Source organism: Rhodamnia argentea, chromosome 2, assembly GCF_020921035.1.
Source record: "Rhodamnia argentea isolate NSW1041297 chromosome 2, ASM2092103v1, whole genome shotgun sequence".
Classification (NCBI taxonomy): Eukaryota; Viridiplantae; Streptophyta; class Magnoliopsida; order Myrtales; family Myrtaceae; genus Rhodamnia; species Rhodamnia argentea.
In genome coordinates, this window is record NC_063151.1 from 15747254 (window position 1) to 15768002 (window position 20749).

The 20749-nt window shown below is 42.4% G+C and overlaps 2 protein-coding genes across 2 annotated transcripts; one reads left to right on the forward strand and one right to left on the reverse strand.

The window, feature by feature from the left end:
* Nucleotides 1-9457: 9457 nt before the first annotated feature.
* Nucleotides 9458-10197, reverse strand: LOC115728738 (50S ribosomal protein L31, chloroplastic). The gene is made up of 2 exons (XM_030659106.2): nucleotides 10032-10197; nucleotides 9458-9918 (listed from the first exon to the last, which is right to left on the reverse strand). Exons 1-2 carry the CDS (start codon nucleotides 10092-10094, stop codon nucleotides 9583-9585), a joined length of 399 nt encoding a protein of 132 aa, XP_030514966.2. The 5' UTR covers nucleotides 10095-10197; the 3' UTR covers nucleotides 9458-9582.
* On the forward strand, nucleotides 10164-11903 carry LOC115729113 (rac-like GTP-binding protein RHO1). Its single transcript, XM_048273450.1, has 4 exons — nucleotides 10164-10191; nucleotides 11306-11398; nucleotides 11487-11596; nucleotides 11718-11903. Exons 1-4 carry the CDS (start codon nucleotides 10164-10166, stop codon nucleotides 11901-11903), a joined length of 417 nt encoding a protein of 138 aa, XP_048129407.1.
* Nucleotides 11904-20749: the final 8846 nt, after the last annotated feature.

Below are 20749 nucleotides of genomic sequence, written 5' to 3' on the forward strand. Positions count from 1 at the left end.
GAGGCCATTCCAGCGAGATCTCACCGTTGGATCTCGCCGGAGAGCTCTCGGCCGTTCATTTGTTGTCGTCGATGGGAAGAAGACGACCGACGTGGCGAGTCAAACGAGTCAAAGGGCTTAGGTGTCACATTGTGATTGGTCCAACTCGTGCCGAGTCAGCTCGGCCGTTAGCGCGAGCGAGCCGACTCGGCATAGATCTAACGGTTAGGATAATTCGACTGATTTGATTTAGGGCCGTTGGATTAGCATTTTCTTATTTTCGGATATTAGATATATTAGATAGAAAATAAAAAATCAAAACGGTGCCGTTTAGTCTAAGGTGTGCGGCGTCGTTTTAGCCGCAGGAAGAATGGACAAGTCCGATTAAGTTCGAAGTCAATCTCGGCCGCTCGTAGTTATAAGTGAAGCGGCGTCGTTTTGGTCTAGGTGCGGCGATGGCTCAAATTAGATCCAAGATCAGATCGTGACCGTCCGTTTGATCAATAGATGCGGCGTCGTTTTGTGTAGATATACCGAAGTGTCGTCGTTTTGTCTGAAAGGCGAGTCGACGGCCGATATTAAATCTGAGATTGATATTAGCCGTCCATTTTTTTAGTATATTTGGATATTAGAAAATGATTTTAGAAAATCACAAAAAATAATAGAAAATATGATGCGGCGTCGTTCTTGTGTAGAGAGGTCTGAGGGTGGTTTGACCGGGTTGACCCGGTCCGGAATATTAATAAAAAAAATAAAAAATAAATGAAATTTTCCAAAAATCCAAAAAATTTGTAAAAATACTTAGAAAATTCATAAAAATACCCTGATTTTCACAAAAAATTTTCTAAAATTTCTAGATCGATTCGGGACTCATAAAGTCTGGATCGAAAATTTTTGAGACTTTGAGAATCGATCTGTGTCGATCCGAAAAATTCCCAATTTTTTAGAAAATAAATAAAAAATCCAAAAAAATAGAAAAAATTAGAAAAATTCTGGAAAATCACAAAAAATAGGAAATTGCCACATTCAACTGGCCAAACCGAAATTTTGTGATTTTCGGGTCACGAACCCCAAAAATGACCATTTTACCCTTTTGGGCCTTCCGCCCCAAATTTTCCCGAGCTATCCCCGGAACTCAAATTTGACATTTCTGTGGGCCGATATGGCCATATTAGACTCGTTCACTTGATTGATTTGATTGTGTGCGATTATATTGATTGCGCTCTTAATTTCTGATTGTGACTGTTAGAATAGTAAAATTCCCATCTGCATGAATACCTAGAACCGTTAGGGCATACCTCACCCGAAAGTCCGTTCGCATGAATTCATAGGTTAGAAAATCACTCGACATCGGTAACCGAAAGGGCGTCGATGAAAATCTCGGTGTAACCAAGTCCCAAGACCCAAAAATCTCGGGTTTTCGCAGAACCGAACGGTTTCTCCCGACCACTCGGTAGGGTTTTCCGATCATACTCTCCAATAAATTGATCGGTGACGACTCCAAAATTGCATGTACACTACGCACATGCCACTCGACCACACTAAGGTCGATCTCGATGAAATTTTCTCCGACATCGCAATTCGAGTAATGGGTCTTGGGAGAGACCCGCGATCCTAAAAATCCCACCGACAACCGAGGTTACCCATATAAAAGGGATCTGCTCGTTAGCCCTATTCATCCCGGATATATATATATATATAATTTCGGGAGGGTCGCAACATTGATCTAATTTGATCATTTCGGCGTTCGATTGAGCTTTTCCCCGATTTGCAATTTCTGAAAAATTTGGGGTTTTTATAGAATTGGTAAAAAATTTTGGGCAAAGTCACATTTCTAGATAGTATTTGAGCCCTTGAATTCAATTTTGAGGTTTAATTGCAAAAATTCCCCACTGATTTGGATTAATTTCAAAAATTGCAAGTCTGAACTAGTTCAGATCGGTCTGACCGCCGGTCGGACTGGTTGAACCGGTCCTGAATAGTGTCGTCTTCCCCCGAACTCTCGCGCTACTTTTGCAGGTTTAAAGACCGAGATTCAATGACCAAATTGGATGATCGATTGACGATAATTGGATGAACATGGGGAGGCGTTTTGTTCGTTGGAACAGCCCGCGTCGATTAACACCGGTGGCACAACTAATGGTCGCCGGAGGTGACCGGAATTGGCAATCAAAGCTACGATGGCCCGAAAAAGTCAACCTTCGCAGAATACACAAATTCAAGCTCATTTTGAGATCGCCGGAGTGCCAAACGGAGTTGAACGGAATTATATTCCGTCCTCGACACCGTTTGGACCTCTTCACACGCTTAGGCACGTGCGAAGGAAGGTCGGCGAAGCTATTCCTCGATGCGCCAAAATTCAAAGTTGGTATAAAAGGGCCGAGAAGCTTCACGAAGCAGGAGAGGCTCATTTGTGCTCGCAGAGGAACAGAATAGAGAGAGAAAGAGAAAAAAGGTAGAGAGAGAGGCTCTCGCGACGGCCATTGTCGCTCGCCGTAGCTCGGATTGTGAGTCGTTCGGCCGGACGATTCAGACCAAATGAAGTGCCAATCCACTTCCAAAAGTATGGTAACATCTTGGAGAAGCAATCGTACTAGTCCAATTAGCTCGAGATCTTCAGAAATGGTGAGTTAACTTATCGATCTTCTCTCCGTACGTTCATGGCATCATGCTATCACGAGTATAATTATCTCAATTCGTGTGTGCGTTTTGATCATCGAACATCACCGACCATGATCGCGCCTTGTTTTTGCATTGATTTCGCTCGATATACCCGAGTCGAACCTTCAACATATCACGGTGCGGCCAAGCACCGGCCAGGCTTTTCTAGCCATTGCGAGCTCAATCAGAGCTTGAGGTAAGCTTCCTGAACTTCCTATGATGCTCGTGTATGAATGAATTGATCTGATTTGGCTCAATTCTGCATGTTCGAACTCGGCGATAGCCGACTGTGCATGGTTCATAGCTCGTGATTTGACCGATGAAATAGCTTGATTTTATGATATGTTGATTTGCACGTTGAGTCGAGTTGATTGGAAGTGGTTTCGTGTCATTCCGTCGAGATTTCGCCGGAGAAATGTCAGCCATCCATCCAGGGGCCGTCAAGAGGTTGAAGATGAAGTCTACATAGCAGGTCAACAAGTCAGCGTTTGAGGTAGCGGGCTGTGACTAGTCCAGCCTAGAGCCAAGTCGGCTCGTCCATTGAGCGAGTTGGCTGAGTCGGATTAATCCAACGGTCGAGGAAAATAGGCTAGTTTGATTTTGAGCCGTTAGATTAGAATTTTGAAATTTTAGATAATTAGTTTATCCGTTAGAAAATAAAAAAATATATAAAAAATGGTGTCGTTTAGGTTAATAGGCACGCAACGTCGTTTAGGAATAGAGTCTGATGCGTCGTCGTTTCGGGTTTAATAGGAATGAACGACCTAGATCGAGTCCAGGTTCAATCGCGGCCGTTCGTCCGTGCGTGATGCGACGTCGTTTTATGCAGTGGGTAGGCACGATATGGTGTGGTGAGGCGCACGTGGGCACGGTTGAGTGAACGGCTGGGATCGTTTCTAGGTTTAATCGTGGCCGTCCGTTTAATTTTTGTATTTTCAGATATTAGAAAATCATTTTTAAAAAAAATCAAAAAATTCAAAATGAGTGGATCCGGCGTCATTTTAGTGTCGATCGAGTCCAAGTCGGGTCAGGGTCGGGTTGAACGGGCGTTGACCAGGTCCAAAAAATTAATAAAAAATTCATAAAAATATTTTCTAAAAATCCAAAAAATTCAATAAATTTCATAAAAAAAAACCTTAAAAATTCCCTGATTTTCCCAAAAAATTTCTAAAAAATGTTTAGGTCGATTCGGGACTCTTATAGTCCGGATCAAAAAATTTTGAAGTTCCGAGGGTCGATTTATATCGATCCGAAAAATTATTGATTTTCGAAAAATAAATAAAAATTCCAAAAAAATTAGAAAAATTCCAAAAAATTCTAAAAAAATCACAAAAAATGGGAAATAGCCACATTCAACTGGCCCGACCCTATTTTGTGATTTTCGAGTCCCGAACCTTTCAAAATAACCATTTTACCCTTCCGGGCACTTGGCCCCAAAAATTTTTCGAATCATCCCGGAACTCAATTAGATCTTTCTTTGGGCTGATAGGGTTGTATTAAGCATGTTGTGCTCGTTTGATTGCTTGGTTTGATTGTGATTATCCATGATTGGGCATTTAATTTTCTAATTGTGATTGATATGATAGAAATTCCCGTCTGTAAGATAACCCTAGATCGTTAGAGCCTACCTCGCTTTGAATATCATCTGCATGAATTCTTAGGTTAGAAAATCACTAACCTTCAAGAATCGAAAGGACGTCGATTCGAAACTCGGCGTAACCAAGTCCCCGGACCAACTTCTCTAGTTTTCGTGGAATTGAACGGTTTCTCTCGACCGCACGATAGGGTTCCCGATCATACCCTCCAAAAATTGATCGGTGGCGACTCCATATGCATGTACACCGTGCACATGTCACCCGACCCCACTAAGGTCCATTTCGATTTCTATATCTCTTTCCCCTCGCAATTCAAGTAATGAGTCTTGGGAGGGACCCGCGCACCAAGATCCACCGCCAACCGGGTCGGAAGCGCGGCTCATCAACGGGATTCTTTGAAAAACCGCCCCAGGTCACGACAACGGTTAGACTACTCGAGCTCGATTCTTTCTGACCGACGTCTCCGATTAATCCAATATCCATTTCAAACGAATAAATCAACATCCAATTATTGTCCCTTAATCCTAAAAAATACAATATTATTTACCAAGTTGGAATTCATAGTTAAAATCCATCAAATCCACTTATCTTATGGACGTCGAAATTTCGAGACGTCATAGGGCTATAGTAAGCTGTGGTGGGCGATTGAAGGTGATGGCGCGGCCGTGCCGGAGCCGAGGGATCTTTATGGGTTTATTGGTATTGGGCTACTGTGTGTGTATGCGCGCGCGCGTGCCCGTGTGTATCCATGTGTGTGTGTGCGCGTGCGTGCGTGCGTGTGTGTTTGCGCAAACGCGCACGCGTGTGCGCGAGCGAGAGAGAGAGAGAGAGAGAGAGAGAGTGGACCGGGGGGTTTACCACGGGTGGATCTCACAAGGTGAAGGGGGTTCGTGGGAAAAAGACAGAGAGAGAGGGCGAGAGAGAGAAAACAAATGAAAGAAGGAGGGGTCGGATCAAAAGGGCTTCACGCCCAATTTTGTGAATCAAACTCGCGTCAAATTAATTCATGCAAATTGTCAAGATTCGGTAATTTTCGACAATTCGTTCAATAACACTATGCCTAATCCCCTCAGCACCTCAAATAATCTACCATTTAATTTGGTAACCCCCAAACCCACGTTCTGTATAAATTCGAACCCAACGAAACTCTAGTCCACTCATAGATTCACTTTATCGTGAAATCAGGTGGAATGTCGGCCGCCATAGCCTTGTCCAACCATGGCGAGGTGTCGCCTCACCTAGATCCGCCCTAGGTGAGCCTCGCCGTTGTTGGGCAAGGCTAGCCCCCACTTTTGGCCGGTCAACATCAGTGATCAACTAGAGGAAGAAGAAAGGGCAAAAAAAAAGAAAAAATAATTCAAAAGAATATTAAAATAAAAATAAAATAAATTGTCCACGTCAATACTAGCGTCCATATCAATGCTAGCGTCCACATCAACGCCAACCGATCAAAATTTGCCGTATAGACCGAATTGACACAAATACAAAAAGTTTAAGACTAAAGTGGCATAAAAAAAGTTTAAGACCGAATTGGCACAATGCAAAATATTTAGAACTGTATTGGCAAAATTGAAAAGTTTATAACCGAATTGGCAAAAGTGCAATAGGTTTAAAACTTTTTTGATAATATTCCCCAAAACTATGTTAAATTGCAAATAAATCATTGGTGACGAGATAAGAAACTCATTCCAAGAGATGGGAAAAGAGCTTCCACTTTATACTAATTAAAGAGTTCTTATAATCTTTAACGGCTTCATTACCTAAAACATTGTTCAATAAGCGATTATTTGTAGAAAAATATTTTTTAAATTATTCATTTTTGCGAAATAAACATAGCCTAATAAGAAAATTAACCAAAAAATGAGCAAAGAAAGGAAACATAATGACATAAATAGTGACATTTACAAAATGACAAGGATACTCAAATCTTAATTGATAACATTATCACGTTAAAAAGAAGAATCTTAGTCCTGAGACTTTTGTCTGAGTTGTGGATGGATGTGATGATCTTATCTTCACGCTTGGTAAAAGAACGTTAATTGATGAGCAAGTCAACTTATAATCTTGTTGTTTGAACCAAACTCTAGTCATTCACAACATTTTTTTTTTTATAATCGAGGTTTTTCATGTATGATGGACTATTGCTCGAGGTGGAAGGGTTTTTGCCAATACAACCAAGCAAGTCCCGCAGGACGTAATCGCTAGGAGTCGAATCTGGGACCTCATCGGTTTAACTATCTAAGGCCCAAGCGTCTCACCAACTTGTCCGACGCCTCATTGGCTAGTCATCCACATCATTTCCTATGCAGTGAGATGATGATTTCACATTTAAGCATTCCGGGTAACGTGCCCTAGTAGATATAGAATACAACAAATTTGAGCAAGTCTAACTCAGGCTGCCCAACGCTGTCCAGTTGCTCGCAACCCTATCTCCTCGTTATTAATGCGTGGGATATCATGTCGGTCGCATTACAAGCTTGTCATGTGCATAATTGCCACGCGTGTGCAGCGAAATCCGGCAGGAGTTTTGGTTCATTCTTATATTCTCCAAGCGATCTCTCTCGACCGGTCCAAGTCAACTTCGAACAAAATTCAAACCCTACATGCAGAGAACCAAAAGCAATCTGACCCATTTGTCCAAAAATATTCTGCTGATCTTTGAAAATAAGAGACGGAGAGAGAGCGTGATCTGATCAAGTGGGCTATGGATATAAATTAGCACGAAGTCACGCCAGTGACACCACAAGTTTCAACTCAAACTGATAGTTAGGAAACGGCTAAGCTAACGAGCAATCGGCTCGCTCGCTTTCTGTTCCTGCTCTCCACCTTTTTCCTCCTCATTTCGACGGGTAAGATCACAACCTTATGCCACCATATGGAATCTCGCTGAAGGTGAATCCAATGGGTGTCGAATAGGTACGGTCACTATACTGAGCCTCGTGAACGGTTTCTGCGGTTTTATGATGTAGAGAACTAGAGATGGCCATGGTGGACGGAAAATTATGCCAGGGCGAAGCAAACGTGGTCAGGGTTTTGCGGGAACTCTGGCAACTGCGACCGCCAGTGCAGGAACTGGGAAGGTGCTGAGGAACGGAGCGTGCCATGCTCAGTTCCCAGGATTCGCGTGCTTTTGTTGCTTCAATTGTTGATCAAGTGGACTACCATGGCCAGTTCCGAGCATAGTGCTCTGTTTTAGCGTATAATAAACTAAATAAAGCCATCTCGGTACTTGAGACGTTGAAACTATGTCGCTCATGTTACCAAGCGTTCTTAGATGCTGCAGTGCCCTGTGCGACCGTGAGTGTGTTTGGCACTACCGTTCAGCGGCACTACTTGATTGCCGTGCTTGATGAGGATGCCTACAAGCTCCAACCAAAATCTCACGGTACAAATCTCCCTATACCTAAGGGGGCCTATTCAAAGTTGAGCAGTCAAACCGGTGACAGAGATTGGGCTTAGATGATCAAATAGAGTCTAGATTAAATTTACCCGTTTAGCTCTTAATTTTTTTTCAGCTTCATATAATGGAATAAAAGCAACTGATACCCAACCTAACACCAATGAGAAACTCACATTCACCCAAATAACCCACCTTTTTATGGCGTGTTTCTTAAGAAAGGAGTATATACATATAAATATTGGAAAATCAGATCATATCTATAGCAATTCAGGAATAATACTTTTTCGCCTACAAAACAAAATAAACTTTAGCACTTATCCCAATTATATACAAAGCGTTTTTTTTTTTTTTTTGGGTCTCATAAAAAACCTCCAATTTTTACTCCCTCTTGTTAGTTATTTCTCTCTTCTATAGGAGCGTAAGGTTGCCCGTCTTCTTTAACCATACCTTTTGATGATTATTTCTTTTCCCAGCTCCCTTGAAGTTGTCCATGTGCACTCATCTGCTAAATGATTCACAATCCTTTTTTTTTTTTTTTTTTTGGCGGTTTCTCAAACACAATCCCTGTTGGAGACTCATAAAAATGTGCTCCTTCGGTCACAGATATGGCCACAGTGGAATGGAGAGGAATCCGGAAGTTGTGACGGCCAGTGCAGAAACTGCGAATGTGCCAGTCATGGAGCCTGTCATGCTGAATTCCCAGGATTCGGCACCCTTTAGTTACTTCCAACTGGTGACAAGAACTGCCACCATCACAGTCCTAAGCTTTTAAGCTCCCCGACGAATCTGTAAAATCTAAGGCAAGCTACTAAAAGTCCCTTGACTGTTACTCAAATTAGTTGTGTAGCAAGTGGCAGTGCGCTCTGTTTTTGCAGGGCAATGATTCATCAACAATGGACATTAAAAAGATGAAAGGTTTTACCATCCCTGCTGGAGGAGGACTTGCAAGAGGGAAGGGTCACTCCTTTCCTTGGCTAAAAGAAAGAGATCAAGGGGAGTTCTAAGGCAGTTTACTTTTCTCTACGTCATATATTTGCTCAAAGAAGAGTTATTTCCTACTCCATGACCAAAATGGCAAAGCAGACACCACAAACATAATGGTCCATTTTTCTATTCCTACTTTCTTTTGTTGCTCAAAACAAATAAATTGAAGTGTTTAGGTTCCATTTCTCCTCCATTCGATATCTAATTTCATTCCAGGGGACCTTCCGCTAGTAATACCTGCTCCATCAGGCTCTGAACGCTGAGAGGATGTAGTTTCAGTTCAGAGGTGAACCATTGTTGTCTCCTCCATGTTACTCAATCCGTTCTTGGGCACATCTAAAAGGATACAAACTCACTTGACTCCAATAATCGCTACACACATTCAGCAAATATGAATAAACCAAACGTTCTCGTTCAGCATCGCTTTATCCCCCCAAGCATCAAAATCTACCCAAAATCAAACCTCGCAAAATGCTCTCCCATAACAAGTGTAGCAGTTCCCAGAGATCTTTAAACATTCACAGTGCATTCAATCAGTAACCCGAGTTCTCTTTCACCCTCATTCTACACTCAAACTAAGACGTCAGCCGAAGATCGCAGATACGTTCTGCAGTACTAAGTGCCTCCACGTAACTCACGGCCTTCTCTTCCACTCCAACTGCGGTAACTCTTGGACTGAATTACAATCAGTGACAAATCAAGGGCCAAGACCAGTCCTTGTATCGCAAAGTGAGAAAATCATCCAATACATTATTCCCCCTCAGCATCAAGACCATAATGCTTCACAGGCATTTGAAGGAACAGGATTGAGCATCACATAAAGGAGCAAGAACAAGTGAATTCTCAGCATCAACCACTCTTAATTTTTCCCTTTTCGATAGAGCAAAAACCATTTCATCCAATTACAACTAAACAAGGGCTCAATTACAATTTCAGTTGGAAAAGGCACAGGACAAAGAAACCCTACTTCTTCTTACCACCCTTAGCCGACTTGCGCCGCGAGGGCACAATGATCTCGCCCTTGAGCACGGGGATCTCCATGATATCCGACAGCTCGCCAAACCTCTTGCGGAATTTCTCGACTTGGTCGGCATCGACGAGGACGGCGGATCGGTTGCCGAGGTAGAAGGGGTGGTTTCCGGACCAGACATCGACGACGTACTCCTGCTGGGTTCCGCCGGTGGTCATCACGAGCTCGCCGTTGCAGTACACCTTGGCGTCGTCGTAGAATTGCGGGTGCAGGTCCTTCTTCCTGCAGCTCACCAGCATAAGATTGCTGCTCCTCGCCGGCGGTTTCGCCTGCAAGAAGGAAAACGAAAGCAAAGTAAACGGAAGCAGATAAGAGCTGCGAATGAGCTTTAAACGGGAAATTTTTCGAATTGATTATTGAGTTCTTGGGGCGAACTTTTTACCTTGTTGACGGCGAGGGATGGTGGGGAGAGATTCCTTGGGAGGAATGTGGTGGTGAGCGCCATTTTCTCGCTCCTTGTGCCGTGGGAGTGGAGAGAGACTGGGAAGGGAATTTTTGTGGCCGAAGGTTGAAGATGATGGGACTTGGGTTTTGGATGGAGGGTGGGGTTGTCAAAGTGAAGATAACGGTTCAAAGCTTTTTGTTGCTTGGGTTTAGACTAATGGGCTGGGCCTTAATATTTGGTCGAATCGTCGAATTGAAGATGAATGAATAAATAGATCAATACAAATAATACATGTCTTTTTGATTTTGTGAAAATTCAAAATGATTGAGATGGACCGATCGTATCGTGAACCGTCCCGAACGATTTCAATCGATCTTTTCGGTTTGCTCCTCTAGGGTGCGGGTACTGTAGGGGTGTCAAAACCGCACCACAAACTGAACCAAAAATTGAATTGAGGCGAACCGAACCGAAATTTCGCATACTTTCGGTTTAGTTCAATTTTTGGTTCAAATAGTAGAAAAAACCAAAAAAAAATTTCCAGTTCAGATATTTTTAGTTCAGGTACGATTCGATTCAATTAGTGAATATGGATCCATGAAAAGCCCAAAAGTAAAACGACGATAGCAACCCAAAAGTAAAACGACGATGGCTTCTGAAAAATCAATTTAGGTCTCGTCTCTCGTCTCTCGTCTAGTCGTCTCCGTCTCTAGCGCCTACTTTCCAATCTCCATCGCACTCTCCAATCTCCATTGCATTCGAACGAGCCTACTCTCCAATCTCCATCGTACTCTCTCTTGTTCGGATACACGTGCAAGAGGACGACACCGGTTTGTCTCTGTATCTTGGTGTCGCAGTGCGGCGAACATTGCTCAAGATCGTCGTTCTTGGTGACAGTGGGTGCGCTTCTAGGGTTTCCTTTGATTTCCCCGTTTCTTTTTGTGCTTTCTTTGTTTCCCGTGTTGGGTTGGCTTGGTTTGCGTTTGATGTGTTCGATTTTGCTCTTGGTTTAGGGTTGTTCACCTAGAGTTTAAGTTACACAGCAGATCATGTAAGTTCTCGCTTCATTTTCCTTTCCGATGGACAGGAAGGGGATTGCCTTTTGAACGACGATGGAATCGTGAAGCCGAGTTGTCCGAACAAGTGGAAAGGAAAGAACGGCTTATATTGCGTGGGACTGCCAAGAAAGGGGGTTTCGGGAGCCGTGCTGGACACCCAAAGCGTGGCGAATGACATAAAGGGGCTTCTGTGATGTCGCTCGATATGACATAAAGGGGCTTCTGTGACTAATTTCATCTTCGACAATTTTAGTGCTAATGTGGTTGTCAATGGAGCCACTGTGAACCTGGGACTGTGGGATACCGCAGGTCATTTTCTTTGACTCTCGTGTCTTCTTTGTTAGCTTAGATATTTTGCTTTTGCCTCCTCGATTAATTCTTCTTTTGTGTGGAACAGGATGGGAGGATTACAACAGACTAAGACCTTTGAGTTATCGTGGAGCGGATGTTTTCATTCTAGCATTCTCTCTCATTAGCAAGGCTAGCTATGAAAATGTCTCTAAGAAGGTTAGACAAATGAAGCTCTCTCTCTCTCTCTCTCTCTCTCTCTCTCTCTCTCTCTCTCTCTCTCTCTCTCTCTCTCTCTCCATTCTTGATAAACGCATCGTATCTTTGGTTTCATTACTAGTGGATTCCCGAGCTGAAGCATTACGCGCCTGGTGTCCCAATTGTTCTTGTTGGGACAAAGCTTGGTAAGACCACTTCTCATTACCATACGGGGGCAGCTTTGCTTTTCTCTTCTTATGCTGCACTTGATACCCATATTAGCCACACACAAAAAAAAAAAGATTACAAGCGACGGAAGTGGAGATGAGCAATGGTAAAATGGAATGAAAACTCTCTCCTATTTTAGCCCTATATGGAGATGAGTCATCAACCGAGCATTAGTTTTGGAAAGAAAGTATCTGGTGGTTCTGCATTCTTCATTGTTCTGTTTTGTTCTTTCTTGTTGCATGTTAATTTATTTGTCTTTGGTCACTTCCCCAAATAAACTATTAGGCTATTTATCAATTTTTTCGGTGGTTTTCCTTCAATGTCAGACACCCATAATGCATCCCGATGATATAGTCTTATTGGTAGTCTATGCCACTCGCTAAATGTCATCTCATGCACTATATCTTAACTCTATTACAGAATAAGACCTATTTTATGCTTGGCAAAGTTTTAGTAAAGTTGTCTTTTTCAAATTCAGGTCTTTTGGGTTTCTTTACATGATATTGGTAGTTGCAGAAATTAAAAATTTCAGTTTGATATGGAAACTGATGTTCTTTTATTGGTAGATGGATTCAATGAGTGAAGCTTCTAGCACAAATAAAAGGAGGTCGACGAGATCCAATGCGTGGGATCACTTTAAAGAGATAGTTGATGGCCAAGGTAAAGCCGAATGTGTATATTGTGAGGCTTCTATTGTTTTTAAGCATGGGACAATTGCAATGCTTAACCATTTAAAGAGATGTAAGCAATATCCTTATGGGAACGTGGAGAAAAGGCAAAAAGATGCATCGGGTCAACTTGTTGGGTTAGGTAGTTCATCTGGTCCATGGAAATTCAACCAAGACATTGTCGCGACCCTCCGAAAATTTTTTCCGGGCGGAATAGGGCTAACGAGCCGATCCCTTAATTTTTCATAACCCCGGTTGTCGGCGAGGTATTTTCTAGGATCGCGGGTCCCTCCCAAGACTCATTACTCGAATCGCGATGTCGGGTAAAATTTATCGAATATTGAAATTGACCTTGTGTGGTCGGGTGGCATGTGCGATGTGTATATGCAATTTGGAGTCGCCACCGATCGATTTATTGGAAGGTACGATCGGAAAACCTTACCGAGCGGTCGGGAGAAACCGTTCGGTTCCGCAAAAACCAGAGATTTTGGGTCCGGGGACTTGGTTACGCCAAATTTCATATTTGACGCCCTTTCGGTTACCGATGTTGATTGTTTTTCTAACCTAAGAATTCATGCAGATGTAATATCGGGTGAGGTAGGCCCTAACAATTCTAAGTTTTCATGCGGATGGGAATTTACTATCCTAATCAATCACAATCGGAAAAAATTAATGCGCAATCAAAATCATTACAAGCAAACAAATCAATCAATCAAGGTTTGATATGTCTAAAATGGCCCTATCGGCCCACACAAAAATCAATTTTGGGTGTCGGGGTGATTTGGTAAAAATTTGGGGCGGAAGGCCCGGAAGGGTAAAATGGTCATTTTTGGGAGTTCGGGACCCGAAAATCGCAAAATTGGGGTCGGGCCAGTTGAATGTGGCCATTTCCCATTTTTTGTGATTTTATGGAATTTTTCTAATTTTTTCTATTTTTTTGGAATTTTTATTTATTTTCTAAAAATATTAGGAATTTTTCGGATCGACATAGATCGACCCTCGAAGCCTCAAAATTTTCGATCCAGACTTTATGAGTCCCAAATCGATCTAGGAATTTTTAGAAATTTTTTTGTGAAAATACGGGAATTTTTATGAATTTTCTAAGTATTTTTTTTGCAAATTTTTTGGATTTTTGGAAATTTCTTTTTATTTTTTATTATTTTTTATTAAAGAACCGGACCAGGTCAACCCGGTCAACGGCCGGCTAACCCGGTCCGACCGCCCGGAGACCCGCTCTACACCTATACGGTGCCGTATGTGTATTTCTACTATTTATTTCTATATTTTTTTATTTTCTAAACCTAATTTCCAAATATCCGAATAAACTAAAATGAACGGACGGCTGAGATCAATCTCCAGGATCAATCTCAGCCGTCGATCCCAGCCTAAATGAAACGACGACGTACTAGTGCGCATACTCAAACGACGCCGTCCTCCTTAAACAAATGAACGGCCACGATTTTGCCTAAATCTAATCCCGGCCGTCGGCTTCTCTATGCTAAAACGGCGTCGCACCTCCTATTATCCCGAACGGCCACGATTAAGACCTGAAACAAGATCCGAGCGGTTCGTTCCTATCAAAGTCTAAACGACGACGCTTTTGGTCTTGGTCTTAAACGACGCCGCATCTGCTAAGTGAATGGACGACTACGACCTAACCTAGACCTAATCCCGACCGTTCACTCCTTCTGAAGCCAAACGACGTCGCCTAACACTAACTAAAACGGCGCCGTTTCCTCGTTTTTATTTTCTGTCTAATACAAACTAATATTTGAAAACACAAAAATATGATCCGACGGCCGTAAATCAAACCTAACTATTTTTCCTAGCCGTCGGATCGGGGCTAACTCAGCCTATTCGCGCCAACGACTAGGTTGAGTCAGCGATGACATGGACCAAACACCGAATGCCACCTAGGACGTTTGACCTGTTGACCGCCATGTCACCTTCATCTCCTACCTCGCGACGACGCCCGAATGGACGCCTGAGAGCTCTCCGGCGAGATCCAACGGTGAGATCTCGCCGGAAAGGCCTCAAACCAACGGCGAACGACTCTATCTAACCTCTAGATCCACATACCTCGGAATCAAAGCATTTCATCCATAAAATCACGAGAATCGGACTAAGCACAGAACATTAACTCGTAGTTCGAACATGTAGATCCGTAGCAAATCAAAGCAATTAACTCATACACGAGCATAATAGAAAGATTAGAGAACTTACCTCGAGCTCAGATCGAGCTCATGACGGCTAAAATGGTCTGGCCGGTGCTCGGCCGGTGCACGCGTGATGTTGGAGGCTCGACTCGAGTGATTCAGGGGAAATCAATGCGGGAAAAGGATGCGATCATGGTTAGAAGTGGTCGAGGAACAAAAGGCACAAATCAATTTAAGAAATCATGCACGAGGAAGTGATATGCCATAGTTGCACAGTAAGGAAACTAGAAGCTCGACTCACCTGGTTTGGAGATTGCAGGCTAATCCAAGTGACTCGGTCGCTTTCTGGAGCTGCTTTGAAGCTTCTGAAGTGGATCGTGGCTCGATTAGCTCGGGATTGGCTTGACGAGCAATCCCACAGTCGCCGCTCGAGATTTCTTCAATGGCGAAGACCGAGAGCTTTCTCTCTCTCTCTAGCTCTCTCTCTCTCTATTCTGTTTGGTCTCGTGAGCACGAATGAACCTCTTTTCTTTCTAGAATCCTCTCAGCCCCTTTTATACTCATTTTCAAATTTGGCGCGTACGGGGAGGGATCTCGCCGAGCTGTCACGTGCCAATCACGCGGATTTGGGCTCGCCGGACGGTGACGGAATCATTATGATTCCGTCTAAGTCCGTTAGAAGTCCGTCGAGCCCCAAGTGAGCTCAAATTGCATCCTGGGTTGGGAGTGTTGACTTTTTACATCGCTGAGCTTTGACTGTCGATTTCGGCCGTCTCCGGCGGCCATTGGCCGTGCCGTCGGTGTCAATTGACGCGGGCCATTCCAATGAACAAAACGCCTCCAACAATTGATCCGATTAAGCTTGAATTGATCTTCAATTTGAGTGATGAATCTCGGCCTTCAACCTGCAATTCACGCGAGTAAGTTGGGGAAGATGATGAATCTGTTCGGACCGGTTCAACCGGTCCGACCGATGGTCAGACCGGTGCGAACCAGTTCAGACGGTAATTTTTGCTCAATTTTTAAAATTAATCCAAATTGACTGGGAATTTTTGCAATTAAACCTCAAAATTGAACTCAGGGGCCTAGATATTATCTAGAAATGTGTTTTTTCCCAAAATTTCCCATCAATTTATATGAAAACCCCAAATTTTTGACTTCGCCCTAATTGGGGAATAGTTCAATTGGATGTCAATTTGATCAAATTGGACCCTGAGACCTATGCCAATTGATTCAGAATGTGTGAAAACATAGGGTGCCAGTCCAATTTTACAATGATAGTCTCTCAATTAAAAGTAATTTCAAAATTTGGCCAATTGAGGGACTAAATTGCAAATAATTTGGGAATTTTGTGTCTAATTCATGCAATTCATGCAATTGAGGGTGCAATTGATCAAATTGAAGTTCAAAGGGACCACAATCGAATGTCTAGACTCCAAATGTGCAAAAATTGCAAATAAAAAGACTCAATTGGTATTTTTTATGAAAATTCAACCTTAGGCATTATGAAGAAACACCTAAGATTGAACTTAATTTTTGATTTTTCTTGAGGTCAATATTGAAATGGAATTAAAAGAAAAATATTGGACATTTTTGTGTATTTTTGTGACCTCCAAAGGTATTTTTTATGAATTTTGAAGTATTTTCCTATTTTCTGAAAATATTTAAAAAATGCGAAAAATATGAAAAATTATTTTTTGTTCCAAATTGGTTCCTTAAGCTTGGCCAAGGCTTCCAATGTTGATTTTTAATTTTTTTGATTTTTTGTGAATTTTTGAGAATTTTGGAAAATAAAACTAAAGGAAAACTAACTAAAAATTCAGGTGTCAACAGTTGCCCCTCTTTGAAAGTAATCTCGGTTAGAGGTTGCTTTCAAAGACAAGGTGACACCTGGATCCTTAATCGACTCTACTGGGAAAAATCTAAAGAAAACTAGTCTTGACATCCAATTGCCTTACCTTTGCTATTAAAGCTCTGACTCCGTGGGGAATTATTTCAATTTATGCTCATTTCATGTGAAAGAGAGATGAGAAGAAAGAGAGAGACTTACCTATAGCTCACCTGTCTATGGTTCGAGATTTGTCGATCCGAAGTTGAAAAATTGAGTGAACGGAATTACCTGTGGACGGTTTGGCGCGATTTTGCAATGGTCAACGTCCGTCTGGTGTCGAGTGGTGATTTGAAGACTTAGAAGGGAGGTTCACCCTTGTAACAAAGGGATTTCACCTACTTAAAATGGTTTGACTATCCATTTGGGATTCATCATTTAAAAAAAATGGGGGCAGATCGGCTTTCGTCTATGCGGCTACTCACCGTCTGAAGGGGAGGTTCACCCTTGTAACAAAGGGGTTTCACCTATTTAAAAGAGATTGGTTATCCTCCATGCGGGGACTCACCATCTAAAAAAGCGGATCGGCTTTCGTCTCTCCAGCTACTCACCGTCTGAGGGGGAGGTTCACCCTTGTAACAAAGGGGTTTCACCTATTTAAAAGAGATTGGTTATCCTCCATGCGGGGACTCACCATCTAAAAAAGCAGATCGGCTTTCGTCTCTCCAACTACTCACCGTCTGAGGGGGGGGTTCACCCTTGTAACAAAGGGGTTTCACCTATTTAAAAGAGATTGGCTATCCTCCATGTGGGACTCACCATCTAAAAAGCGGAAATGTTTTCGTCTCTCCATCTACTCACCGTCGAAAGGGAGGTTCACCCTTGTAACAAAGGGGTTTCACCTATTTAAAAGAGATTGGCTATCCTCCATGCGGGGACTCACCATCTAAAAAGCAGATCGGCTTTCGTCTCTCCAAGTTACTAACCGTCCAGGGGAGGTTCACCCTTGTAACAAAGGGGTTTCACCTATTTAAAATGGATTGGCTATCCTCCATGCGGGGACTCACCATCTAAAAGCGGATCGGCTTTCGTCTCTCCGGCTACTAACCGCTGAGGGGGAAGTTCACCCTTGTAACAAAAGGGTTTCACCTATTTAAAAGAGATTGGCTATCCTCCATGCGGGGACTCACCATCTAAAAAGCAGATCGGCTTCCGTCTCTCCAGCTACTAACCCCGAGAGGGTGCCATCTCGAGGACCTAGGTTGACTAGTGTACCTACTGAGCTCAAACCCTAATTCAAATTTTCAAATAAGCAGATCGGTTTTCGTCTCTCCGACTGCGGCCGTCCGAGAGGGTGCCATCGAGGACCTAGGTTGACTAGTGTACCTCTGAGCTCAAACCCTATTTCAAATTTTCTAAAAGCAAATCGGTTTTCGTCTCTCCAGCCTACTAACCGTCGAGAGGGTGCCATCCGAGGACCTAGGTTGACTAGTGTACCTACATAGCTCAAACCCTATTTCAAATTTTCAAATAAGCGAGATCGGTTTCGTCTCTCCAGCTACTAACCGTCCGAGAGGGTACCATCTCGAGGACCTAGGTTGACTAGTGTACCTACTGAGCTCAAACCCTATTTCAAATTTTCAAATAAGCAGATCGGTTTTCGTCTCTCCAGCTACTAACCGTCCGAGAGGGTGCCATCTCGAGGACCTAGGTTGACTAGTGTACCTACGGAGCTCAAACCCTATTTCAAATTTTCTAAAAAGCAGATCGGTTTTCGTCTCTCCAGCTACTAACCGTCCGAGAGGGTGCCATCCGAGGACCTAGGTTGACTAGTGTACCTACAGAGCTCAAACCCTATTTCAAATTTTCAAATAAGCAGATCGGTTTTCGTCTCTCCAGCTACTAACCGTGCGAGAGGGTGCCATCCCGAGGACCTAGGTTGACTAGTGTACCTACTGAGCTCAAACCCTATTTCAAATTTTCTAAAAGGCAGATCGGTTTTCGTCTCTCCAGCTACTAATCGTCCGAGAGGGTGCCATCCGAGGACCTAGGTTGACTAGTGTACCTACGGAGCTCAAACCCTATTTCAAATTTCTAAAAAGAGGATCCGAGGACCCAGGGATGCCGGAAGACCTGCGGAAAATCCAAGTTAGTCAAATCTTTAAAATGTAACTTTTCTGAGGATTTGGGATCACCGGGGAACCTGCGGAAAGTTCAATCAAATATTGTTAGAACGGCAGTTTCAAGTTCTGGGGATAAACTTTAGAATTCCAGGCAAATTTTCAAAGTGTATTTGCGAAGGAAATGTATCCAATCACAAGCTCGAATTTCCACTGGGGATGGATTTTGAATGACACATCCTGAGTGTTCTACAAAAAGGTTGTCTTAAAAGTTTTTCAAAAGGGTTTTCCTTCATCCAAGAGGGCTTCTCACCATTTTGGAAAGGCTTTTCTTAAAATTCAAATTTGCTCACAGGAAACCTAAACTTGAGGTTTCGGGATCATTCGAGATGCATACAATCTGACTAATCAGAGAAGGCATTTTAAAAGGGACCGTAATTCAGGCCGGGTCAAAGGCTTATCAAAGGATATTCATTTTGAGGTTTAGAAATGAATTTTGATCGAAAAATAGCTTCTTCGAGTCTACAAGTCAAGAACCACGAAGACCTGATAAAACAGGATTGTACTTACCTCTTTAAGCCGTAGCTTCCTGTATGATTTCTTACATCGACCTGAAACACCTCTTAAATCAGAAAAGTTTTGGTGACGAGTTGTATTTTGGCTTAAGGTGGGCTCTTTAAGAACGGCCATATTTTTTAAAAAGGGGTGAACTTTGGTGATCACCTTGACATTTTTCCAGCTTTCATTTGCCTTTTGCGGTAGATTCATGATCATTTTCGTTCAATTGACTTTGAGGATTTTCTTCTTTTCATCTTGATGGTTTTTCTTCAGAATTTGCCCTTTTTCGGGGAGCTCTTTTCATGGGCTTTGGCCTTGCTTTTACCAGGCACTTTGCTTTTTCTAGCCCTTTCATTTCTCATCCTTTTTCGCATTGATTGGTTCTTTTGAGACCGGTATCAAAAAATTCTTCCGATCATGCTTTTTGACTCATTGCTGGTAATTCCTTTCTTTTGCCCCAGTGTGGGGAGGTGATCACCAACAAGGGTTTAGAAATGAATATTTAATCGCTCAAATTGGCTTTTCAAAGGGTAAGTGTTTGGGGATATAGAAATGAAATGCTTTTCTTCACTTTGAGGTGTTCCGAGTCTTTGCTAAAAAATCACCTGAAGTTATCACAAAAAGATTGATACAGGTTAGCACAATGAAGTCTTACCCGATCTTTTCTCCAAGGAATCATCCAATGAACCTCCAAACATGCCCCAGTGTGGGGTGGTTCTTGACAGGGTTATATTCATAAAATTCTCCCTCTTGGCTCGGAGTGGTTATCAAGGGATATAAATGTGTATGGATAATTTTGAAATGGAAATGTCTCTCGTCATCTCAATCCATGTAATCACCGTGAATGATCCATACGTCCCAAAATTAAGCCTCTTCGATCTGTCACTCTTACTCATCACTCAAGTGTATCGGGGACGTGTTTAAGGATAATGCTTGCCTCTTTTCATCCGAAGGATCACTCTCTTGAAAAATTTTCAAAACATGCCCTTCTTATGGAAACTCGGGGCATTTTCATCAAAATTCATCGTTTGCAAAATGTTCTCATCAAAAGATATATTCAAAAGATGTTTTTGAAACTTGTAATGAATGTCTCTTTAAAAGGACCTTGTGACTCTATGAATCCAAGTTTTTCAATTTCGAGCACGACGGCGTATGAAAATTCTTTGTAAAGGAAGAGAAACTCAAACCTGTCTTCTTCAAATATTGGCTTCTGTCCCCTGTAAAAACAAAAGAAAACAGTCAGTTCAAAATGTTCAAAATTTTTAAGTTCCGAAGCGACTTCTTCTTGTCTCCTCCGGATGTTGACTCCCGTTTCCTGTAAAAACAAAAGGAAACGATCGATTAAAGATATTCAAAATTTCAAATCCCGAAGCGACTTCCTCCTGTCTCCTCCGGATGTTGACTCCTGTTTCCTGTAAAAAATAAAAGGAATCAATCGGTTCAAAGATATTCAAAATTTTCAAACCCCGGAGCGACTTCGTTCTACCTCCTTCGGATGTTGACTCCCGTTTCCTGTAAAAACAAAAGGAATCAATTAGTCAAAGATATTCAAAATTTGTAATCAAAATAACAGATAACTTCCCTGTTTTGATTAGTTACTCTGCGAAATTCTTCAT

Excerpts from the sequence above, each read along its gene's own strand:
- LOC115728738 (XM_030659106.2), bottom strand. The coding sequence starts at position 10,094 with ATGGCGCTCACCACCACATTCCTCCCAAGGAATCTCTCCCCACCATCC. Across the intron at positions 9,919-10,031 it reads CATCCCTCGCCGTCAACAAG|GCGAAACCGCCGGCGAGGAG; the intron begins GTAAAAAGTTCG and ends TCCTTCTTGCAG.
- LOC115729113 (XM_048273450.1), top strand. The coding sequence starts at position 10,164 with ATGATGGGACTTGGGTTTTGGATGGAGG. Across the intron at positions 10,192-11,305 it reads ACTTGGGTTTTGGATGGAGG|GGGCTTCTGTGACTAATTTC; the intron begins GTGGGGTTGTCA and ends TATGACATAAAG. Across the intron at positions 11,597-11,717 it reads ATGAAAATGTCTCTAAGAAG|TGGATTCCCGAGCTGAAGCA; the intron begins GTTAGACAAATG and ends TTTCATTACTAG.